This window comes from Protopterus annectens, chromosome 8.part1, assembly GCF_019279795.1.
Source record: "Protopterus annectens isolate FY-2018-M chromosome 8.part1, PAN1.0, whole genome shotgun sequence".
Classification (NCBI taxonomy): domain Eukaryota; kingdom Metazoa; phylum Chordata; order Ceratodontiformes; family Protopteridae; genus Protopterus; species Protopterus annectens.
The window spans coordinates 468,550,979-468,561,855 of NC_056742.1; the positions used below are offsets into that span (position 1 = coordinate 468,550,979).

The window sequence follows — 10,877 nt, forward strand, 5'->3', positions numbered from 1 at the left end:
CTGACACAAATGTTCTCCAGGAGGGGCTGACAAAGACAAACAACTGGTGTCAGAGCCATGGATTAAAACTCAATGCCAAGAAATGCATAATAGTATCTTTCGGTAAGTCATCCATCCCTGGTAACTATCATATTGACAACACACCCTTTAGCGTTGACCCAGTAGTCAGGGACTTACGGACACACATAGATAGTAATCTAGCCTTTGACCATCATGTGTCTACAGTAATGAGGGAACCATTCTATGCTGCGCAACTTATAAACAAAGGTATGGCATCTAATTCCAAGGAAGTCACTGTTCTATTGTATTCGGCATTCATCAGACCTATCATTGAGCACAATGCCCCCTTTGGTGTGTACCTAACCAGGCATATCCAACAACTGGAATGTCCACAGAGATTCCTCACTAAAAGAATACAGGGCTTAAGTAAAATGTCCTATACAGACTGCCTTAAAGGCTCTATCCCTGTATTCTTTGTCTCTTACAGGGTTTTGAGGGAAGATTTATGCCTGGCATACAGGACATTGTCAGACCCCACTCTGATGGACCTCCTGCATATCCTTAAAACAAACAGCACCAGAATTACCCATCCTAAAGACTTAAACCTTGCCTGTGATATAAACAGGGCCTGCTAGGGAGACAGGTGTGTATCCCAGAGATTATCCCATCTCTGGAACAGGCTCCCCCATCCATGTGAAGCAGAACTCCTCCCTAACCCAATTCAAGTGCAATTTAGAACCCTGAATGGGGAACAGGAAATTCATCCCTGATTTGGCACCTATGTATCTAATGTACACAAGGAACCTGTAAATGGTTCATCTCCCAGGCCCCCTGCTTGTAAATGTTTCACCTGCTTATATACTTATCAAGGGTATCAGAACTTGTCAGAGATTTGTGATGCATGGCTAGGCTTAAAAAGGCCCTTGTGGTCATTCGCCTATTGAGCACCTATGAACACATGACCCCATGCCTATCTCTATCTCTATCTCTATCTATCCATATACACTGAATGAAAATATGAGCCACTGAATGGGAAAAAATGAGCTCATTGCACCAACAGCTCACTCTACTGGAAAAAGAGTAACATGAAGCACACATCACCGAAAATAATGGAGACAGATATGTGTAAACGCACCCCAAGTGCCCCCGCATCTTATAAATCAAAATAAAGAATTCCACTAACAACGTGCGCCATTAACACACACACATTCAAATAGTACAACATACATATTAGACAGGTATCTACGATTAAACTTTCAACAGCGAAGCTATTGTTCTCACATAATCCACAGTGTCATAATCACATTTATGGTCAAATATATTTTGAAACTGCTGCTGCCTCTGAATTAGAACTCTTTTCTTAGGGGAAGGAAGGCATGCTGCAGACATCCTCCTTCTGACCTCATCCACTCAGTTTTTGTTCTTCAACTATAGCTGTTAAGACCGTGTAAACATCACCGCTTTCTGGTTTGCACTTAAATCTGCGATGCCAAGCTTCCACAGCATTCTGTGTTCTTGGCAGAAACAATTCATTTAACACAACAATATTCCAAAACTGGACTGGAAATAGCACAGAAACCTCATGCAAGCTGTAGAACGGGTACTAAAAGACCGAGATTTCCCGTACAGATACCATTCTGCAAAGTACTTTAAAAGGTCTTTCCCTTCACTTGGAAAACTTGCCTTTAATCTTACAAAGGTTGGAATAATATCCTATTCCTCTAAAATGCTAAGGGTGCTAACTGTTTCACAGCCAACTGGAAACACATATCAGAATTGTAACCAGAGCCCAAACCAAGTGACTGAACTTTACACCAAATATTTCTTCCAAAATGAAAAAAAAATAAATTCTTTGCTGTAATCTGGACTAGGTAACACAGGGGGTCCTCCCAAAGCTTCGTTAAGCTTCTGGAATGCCTGCTCACATGCTGGGGTCCACACTACCTTATCTGGCCTGTTTTTCCTTGCCAGATCTGTGAGGGGAGCAGCTAAGGTACTATAACTGGAAATTAACTTTCTGTACCACCCTGCTGTTCCTAAGAATGCCCTCTACCTGCTTTTTGGTAACAGGTGCAGGCCATGTCTGAATGGCTTACACTTTGACAGGTTCTGGCCTGATCTTACCACTCCCCACTCTATGTCCCAGGTAGGAGACCTCTGCCATACCCACCTGACATGTGCTGGGCTTAATGGTCAACCCTGCCCTCTGTAGTCTGCCCAGCACCTCCCTGACATGCTGAAGATGCTCTTGCCAGGAATGGCTGAAGATGGCAGTATCATCTAGGTAAGCAAGGGTGAACCTTCCTGCTCCTGCTAGGATATGATCTACCAGCCTCTGGAAAGTCGTTGTTGTTACATTTTTGATGTTCAGCATTTAACAAAATGTTCTTCCATTTAAGAGAACAAGCCTGTGCCTTATATTAATATTTACAAATGACAGTATTATCTACAACATTCTATCTGGCTAGGCTGGCAGCCTTCACGTATCATCACAACAATATATAAAGAAAAATTCAGAACACAATACATAGCTTGTAAGTATAAAAAAAAAAAACATACAGTACAGTCAAAACAGCTATCACCATATTGTAACAGTTTAACTTAGCAGGTAATGGTTGCTACAAACCTACAGTTCTTAGTTGTATACAGTAAATAGTAAACATTATTTGAGGTATTATCAGAATAACAATATTAATAGGGAACCAATGCCTCATAACAGTAACAACATAACAATACTTTCAAGGAAGTCATGTGGATTTCACACATTGCAACTTTGTCAGACGTGAAAGATAGGTGAATGGTTGTTGACTGAGAAGTTTAAACACAGTTATGGAGTATAGATGGTAACAGTATGAGAGAAGAAGTAAATTAAAAGTAAAGCAAGAAAACCTGTGGGTACAGATTGAAGTACTGGAACATTACTAATGTTGCTTAGTATATATTTAATCTGGAGAGTAACAGGAGCATAACCAGTTGTTTGGACAGTGGGTTTTCAAGAGTTTTTTAAATTGTGTAGTAGAGCTATTAGATGTTAGGTGGCTAGGTAGTGTATTCCTGGTTTTAGCAATAGTGCAACCAAAGAGAGATTTACCAGCATCATTATTATACATCATGTCAATGGTTTCACAGATAAAGACAAAAAAGAATGAGTAGTGAACTATATTAAAATATCAAAATCCAAGGCAAACCACGAACCAACACACTAGAAGGGAAAGCACAGGACACAGTAAAGTGATAATAAAATAGTATTTTTCTCAACCATTTAGTGCTTTCATCCATGGTACTATGGACTTCATCAGAATACAGTTCACATAATGCACTTGGTTTAAATACACTGCAAACCTCTCCCATATTTTATTAATCAATTAACAAAACTAATTAAAATAATTGAAACACATGCCTCAAAAATGCACTGGGTGCTTAAAACGATTGTGAATTAAAACTTAAGAACTTCAGAAAAATATTTATGATAGAATACTGATGAAACGGCATATTAGTAAAACTGATTTGTAAAGTTTGACTAAAAAATAAATATACTTACTAATGGCAACCTAAGACTTATGCAATAAAATGGTTTGAAAGCACATGAATAAATATTCCTGTTGCTATGTAATATACCAGAATAATGTAAACATAAAGATTACAAAAAAAAAGCAGCTTTTAATTTTAAAAAGCTGTTAATTGATACTGTCTCATTGAGACAAGGACTTGTAGCGACATTTGTGTTTAACTGACATTTTAGTTCTGTTCTTGAAATTCTAAAAAGTCTTTCGTTTCTTATTAAAATTAAAAGCTACTTTTTTCTGTAATCTCTAAGTTTACAGTATTTTGGTATATTACTTTGCAACAGAAATATTATTCATGTGCTTTCAAATCATTTTACTACATTAATGATATATATATATATATATATATATATATATATATATATATATATATATGGGTCTACCTGACTTTGTCGAAATCCCACTTCATCGACACTCAAAATATCACAATCAGACTTCATCAAAGCAGTAAAACAAGGAACATTTTCCCACGGTAAGTAACTTGTACGAGAAGGTGAACTTTGATTTTCCCATATGTAGTGCAATCTCGGAGTTGGTATATTTAGTTACTGGGGGTGTGGGAGGCACAGCCCCCCACACTGGAGGGTGTGAGGCGTGTTGTAAGAATTGATAAGACTGTACTGTAATTAACTGGAAACAACTGAAATGAGACTAAGACGAAAGTCTTTATCTGTTAATTACCCAAACTCATGCTGAACAGGTGCCAGTCTCTCCTTTACGGGACAAGTCCTGTGTATTTTACAGAATGAATTCTCCAAACACTGTAGTTCATTCAATAAGGCTTTATTAGATGTTCACAATATCTGAATACTGTCTTCATTAACAGTGCTGCTAAATATATTCTGCACATATATTCTGATTGTCCTGAATGATGTAAACAGAAACAGTCTTTATTTGACCTGACTTCAGTACTCGGGCTCAAGTGTCTGTATTGTATTTTAATCTTCTTTGTAATGTCAGGTCGAACAAACTAACTAACCTTAACTGAACTGCTATCCTGAACACAACATATTATATTACTTCACGTCCAGTAATTTTCCTTAGCAAACCACATTCACCCCCCAACTTTGGTTTCAGGCCTTGTCTTGTATGTGCTTTATTTAACATTCAATTAAGGAACATTCTGTAGCTGGCAAGATTGTATCTTTCCCTTGAGAAAAACACATTCTGTATTTCGGTATTTTTTGCATATTTCATGCTTATCTTTCCTTTCTAATAAACTGTCCTTCTCTGAAACTGAAGGCATGTATGTCTGACACTATATATTTTACCTTTTACTCTGCATTATGCCTAATAACTATTTTAAAATGGAGGTCCCTAATCTAACAGGTGTATCAGTTTTTTTAAAGTAAGGTTTTATCCATGTCTCAGTAGTGGCTAAAATATCTGATGATTTTGTTTTGGATACTTTGAAGGTTGAGGGTTGTAAAGTTTAGTGATTTATAGGAGTTAGGGGGTTTGACAGGAAAGGAAATGGGACCTGGGGTAGGATGTATATCTCCGCATAGGGGTAGGATGGAATATGTACTTAGGGAGGCAGGAAGCAGTTAGCAAGGTGAAGAAAGAAGTAGAGGGAGACAGAGGGAAACCAAAAGAATGAAAGGTTCAAAGAAAGGAAAGAGAAGGTCTGAGAAATAAAATAGTTTAGAAGAAGTTTGAGATGGTGGAACTATTTAAGACACTTTAGTAAGTCACTACAAGGGTTTATTACTAAGTAAGGAACAGAATATCTTTTAGCCAGAAACAGACATATTTTCATTTAAATGTCAGGTAATTTTCTCTATCTTCTGCCATTTTTAATATTTACTTTTTAAATTCCAGCACAATACTTTACTGTTTGCATACTTAGGTGGAAAGAAGTGCTTTAATTTATATTTCAATTAAAGAACTTAATTATTCAACTGTAAGTACTTATGGTTTTATTTACTGAATAACTTACCAACAGCAGTGAACCTTAAAGTTTGGGAAGGAAATAAATGGTGGTATGGAATCACCATTTACCTCCCCATACATTCTGAGAATACTGTGTGAGCACATATGTGCACAAAATAATTCTGGCAATGCTTCAATTTCTGCTGCTAAGGGTGAAAAGCACAGGCTTCAACTGGAGATGGATGAGATCCTGGACAGCCAGAGATCATCCCTGTGATCTGTAGATAGACAGTATGGAACTTACCTGAGTGGAGCAGGACTAGGCCATAGGGCATATTTACCATCTACCTTTAAGGCAACTGCTCTTTGTATATTAACCGGTACCAGTGAAAGCAAGTAAACCAACCCTAATAGAAAGCAAACCTCTAACAATCCAATTTGAAGAATCCACCTCAGGGACGCGGGTAGCCAACTCCAGAAAGGAAGTCCCTGAACTCCAATGTAAAACCAGAACAGTTTATTACAATTTGTATTAAGCTCACAATTCTCTTAACAGCGTTTCGTCCAAATACAAGTTATACTTCATCAGAGCAGATAAGATCTAAGCAAAGTGCCCTTATGTACAACATCATACAATAACTAAATAAAAATTGACTAACAATTAAGCAATTAAACTCCGGTCCGCTAATGATTGGCAGTAGATCTTTTTTATGCTGCCGAGTTGCCAGCACAACGCCCAACCTTCAGTGAAGGCACGCCCATTCATGCATGTCTTTCGGAGGCCACTCGACCGCGGGGAGGACATGCAGACTCCACACAGAAGGCACTCCAGCCGAGATTCGAACAGGAGAACTTCTTGCTGTGAGGCAACAATGCTACCGCTGTACCACCGCAGCTTACTAAGCAATTAAACAATACATTACCAAAATAAGTTACTAAAAACATATAGTTTAGTTTAAAACTTAAAATTATTCAACTCATGAATTTTAAATTATTTACAGTATTGTATTATATATAGAAAGAAAAAAAATTAAATGGTCATACCTAAGAATGACTTCACTAAACAGTATGAAAAATAAGGAACCACATATAAATAGGTCAGATAATGCATTTTATAACTTTAAAGCTTTTTGTTTTAACACCAGGACTATGGAAGTGCAGTCATTAATGCCCAGAGGGTGTGATGCATCTAATATTATCTTCCATATGAACTCTTACATCTATGTTATCTTTCCATGGTTCACCTCTAGGATTATATGGATTTTTTTTTCAGAATAATGAATAAAAGGCACTTGAATCCAGTACATAGTTTTTGAGTGATAGCTGAATTCATAAATACATTAGTGTCTCTCCATTTTATCAACATAAAAGGCTGGACAGATGGAACATATTGCTAAATAAACTAAACTCTTACTTGTAAAATTCCCATCCTGCGCATAAATGACTGATTTTAAAGTATTATTCAATTGAATGCATTTATTTTCTAAGATATATTTACACTGGCCACAACCACCACACTTCGGGGTCTATATCAGAAGCTCGAATGATCAAAAGAGCGAATGCTCTTTGATAGAGCTTTAATGATCGAAGGCACTAAACAGCAAAGAGACAGAACAGCGATTTTTTTCCCCAGGGAAAAAAATCGCTGGGGCGTCTTCAGAAGTTTGCCATTTCCTCCACTGTGGTGCAATCTCGGAGTTGGTATATTTAAGTGGGGGGGGGGGGCGCAGCCACCCACTTTTTATTGTGTTTACATTTGTTTTTTTCAGGGTTTTTTTTTTTTGGAGGGGGTGGGGGTTGTTTTTTTGCCGAGCAGCGATTTTTTCCCTGGCAAAAAATTGCTGTTCCATGTCTTCACTGTTTAGAAGCTTTGATCTTTAAAGCTCAATCAAAGAGCGTTCGCTCTTTTGACAGTTCGAGGTTCTGATATAGACCATTCAAGGTTCTGATACAGACCCCACACTTCATAGTGCCCCTTGCTTTTTTTCTTGCCCCAATCTGTTATTTTATTCATTTCTACAATATTTTCAATATTGCTTGCTTTCTTAAAAATAAACATGGGTTTAAGTCCCACAGTATTTTTCAACTTGTCGTGACTTGTCAAAATACACCAGAATGTATTATAAATAACAATATTAGACCCTGCATTGTACTGCACTGTGAAAGCCCTAGTATATGTACTTTTAGTTAATGCTACACTTTGTTCACTATTTAAATGGGTTTGTTGGTTGGGGTGTTCCTGTGTGTAGTTTATATACACTTGACTATATGGAAAGCTAACCTTGTTAAATTGACTAGTACACTTATATTCCAGAGTATTTAAACCAACCCCCAAAAAGGGAAGATATTTTTCCCCATCCTTTAGAGATGTCTTCACTAACAGTTCTTACCAAATGACAAGGATATTGCCTCTCAATAAACATATTTTCAAGCTTGAGCCTTTCGATATCGAATAGCTCTCTATCTGAAACCATACATGCCAACCTCACAAAGTGTTCATTAACAAGGCTTTTCTTTTGTGAAAAAGGGTGGGCACTTATAGTGCAAATAATTGTTTATAAAAGTCGGTTTCATAAATATGTTGGATAAAAAACATTTGGACATTTAGTGAAAGAAGTATTTAAGTAATTTAGTTGCTTGCATTCTACTTGGTAGGTGAATTTGAGAAAAGGGGTCATATAATATATTTTATAACTTTAAAGCTTTTTGTTTTAACACTGGGGCTATGGAAGTACAGTCATTAATGCCCGGAGGGTGTATTGCATCTAATCAAAAATTAGCGAGAGATAAACTACAGTATAAATCAGGCAAAGCTTTTCCAATGTAGGTTTCCAATAAAAGATGTTGTCTTTTTAACAGTGGTTGTTTTAGGCCTACTGTCTTGCATTCCCTAAGAGATTGTGTTGGAATTATTTCATGAAGCCCTTATTAATTCTATTTTTTAACTACTAGACAAGTCAAATTGTTGATGGAGTATATGCAAATAGTTCTAGACAATAATTACATTTGGTTTGAGGGAGACATTTTTAAACAGATCAAAGGGGTGGCTATGGGGGCAGCTTGTGCCCCCATTTTTGTCAACTTGGTAATGTTAACTTGGGAACAATTACACAAGTGCACATCCCATACCTCAAATATATACTACTGAGATTTCTGGATGAGATATTCATCCTATGATCAGGGGGCACACCTGTCATCACAGAGTTCATAGAATACATCAAGCAATCCACCCCTTTTCTGAAATTCCCCCACCAAGTACAATGCAAGCAAATAAATTACTTAGACACGACTGTCACTAAACGTCCAAATGGAAAATAAGTGTACTAATCAATTTAACAAAGTTAGCTTTCCATATAGTCAAGGGGATATAAATGACACAAAGGAACAACCAAACAAAAAAAAAAACAATTAAATAGGGAACAAAGTATAGAATTAACTAAAAATACATATACTAGAGCTTTCACAGTGCAATACAATGCAGGCTCTAATGTTGTTAAAGATATAATAAACAAATTCTGGTATATTTTGACAAGCTGAAAAATACTATGGGACTTAGATCCATGTTTATCTTCAAGAGAGCAAGCAATACCAAAAATATTGTAGAAATTAATAAAAAACAGACTGGGACAAGAAAAAGGCAAGGGGCACTATGAAGTGTGGTAGTTGTGGCCAAAATAAATATTCAATTCATGAATTTTAAATTAAGTTTTAAACTAAATTATATGCTTTTAGTAACTTATTTTGGTAATTTATTAATTGCTTAATTGTTAATTTTTATTTAGTTATTGTGTGATGTGGTATGTAAGGGCACATGGCTTAGATCTTACCCATTCTGATGAAGTCTGACTTGCTGTTGGATGAAAAGTTGTTAGAGAATTGTGAGCTTAACATAAATTATAATAAACTGCTCTGGTTTTACACTGGAGTTCCTGGGCTTCCTTTCTTCCCTAAGGTAGAATCTTCAAATCGGATTTTTGGTGTTTGTTTTGTAACAGGTACCAGTGTGCTGGTAGTCAAACCCCATGATATTAGTTCTAATTCAAGTTCAGATATTTAAGGCAGCGAGGCTTGAGTTAAAATGTGTATCCACTGTCTTTCACTGGAACAACTACTCCAGTCTGCCAATCCGGAGGTACTGTCCCAGTCTTCCATGCAACACTCAGCAGAAGACGCTTTCCAAGAGATCTGTCTGAGGAATATGAGAATAATTATTTGGGAATTTCTGTAAACTCAAAACTGACTTCTGAAAAAAACAGTTGTAAACTCTTTTTGCAAGGCCATAAAAAGGCATGTTTTTAAAACCAGTATCTTCAATAAGTAAGTGTGTACTCCTTTGAAGTTATGAAACTGCATTTGATGAAGTCTAAAGCTTGTTGATTGCTTTTTGTCACTCAAGAAAAAAATATATAATGTCTCTGTAAATTACACTTTTTTCAATACAAATTTGTTAAGAGAAGAGAGGGATGGAAAATCCCTCTGACTGACAATGTGAAAAGTCTGCGGGTGGAATTCAGAAGCTTGGCACTGTTGCTCAGCGACTAATGTTGCTGAGTTCCAAGTAAATCATAACTTGTGCTTCATAAAAGAGGAGGTGTCCTCATACATGATCAGAGTGTTCCACAAGGTGCACTTTCCTAACAATAAAACTTATTTTTTACAAAAGGGAGGGGTCTGTGGCCACCAGCACAGCATGATGAAAAATAGCGTACTTATCTATTACAACTGCAATTATAAAATAAAACAAAATAAAATAAAATATTACAGACAGCAAATCACTGTATATGCACAAAACACTTATATCACCATAAGAGTGGCATTTGTTGCAGACAGAACACCATCAATAAGCCTGAAATCAATGCCACAAATGCTGCCCAGTACTACTATTTTTGGACACGTCAAATTTTGACATCTATTTTTTGGCCCACAGGTTTTATTAATTCTATGCAACCTGCATTTAAATGCCAACATTTTTTTGTGAAGCTCTTTAGGTCTTTCACTCTGCAAATACTCCTATCAGCTAAGTACAAAGGTTTCATCATCATCTTACTTCTATATATTACGCAAAATTCAAAGTTAATAAATCTAATATGACTGTCCTGATCAGAAAAAGAACCTGGATAAGAACTCACACAGTCCTCAAAACTATTAAAATGAACAAGCTCTATGCAACTAAAAGGGCCAGCATTAGGGCTCTAGCAACACAGAGTACTGTGTTTACAGAAATTATGAAAATTATTTTTTTGTACTTAAAACTTATATGGATTACTTAATGAGTGAAAATGCTTAAGAAATGCTCAGCAGTTTGTCACCTCTTCAAACGCATGTCTGCCTGCTCTAATTCCCTGACTGATGACTCCACATGCAAGTCTGTTAAACACCCTTGTTTCAGAACATTGTTTAGTTTACAAGCATGCAGTTACAATTTTAGCAGAATGAAAT

At 36.6% G+C, this 10,877-nt stretch overlaps 1 protein-coding gene across 1 annotated transcript in view; it reads right to left on the reverse strand.

Moving 5' to 3' along the window:
* Positions 1-1,402: 1,402 nt before the first annotated feature.
* The window catches only part of FTO (FTO alpha-ketoglutarate dependent dioxygenase), a 1,656,404-nt gene continuing 1,646,929 nt past the window's right edge, over positions 1,403-10,877 (reverse strand). Inside the window, exon 9 of the mRNA XM_044081617.1 lies at positions 1,403-1,514. Within this exon, the coding sequence (XP_043937552.1) occupies positions 1,403-1,514 (112 nt within the window). The remainder of the gene's footprint in view (positions 1,515-10,877) is intronic.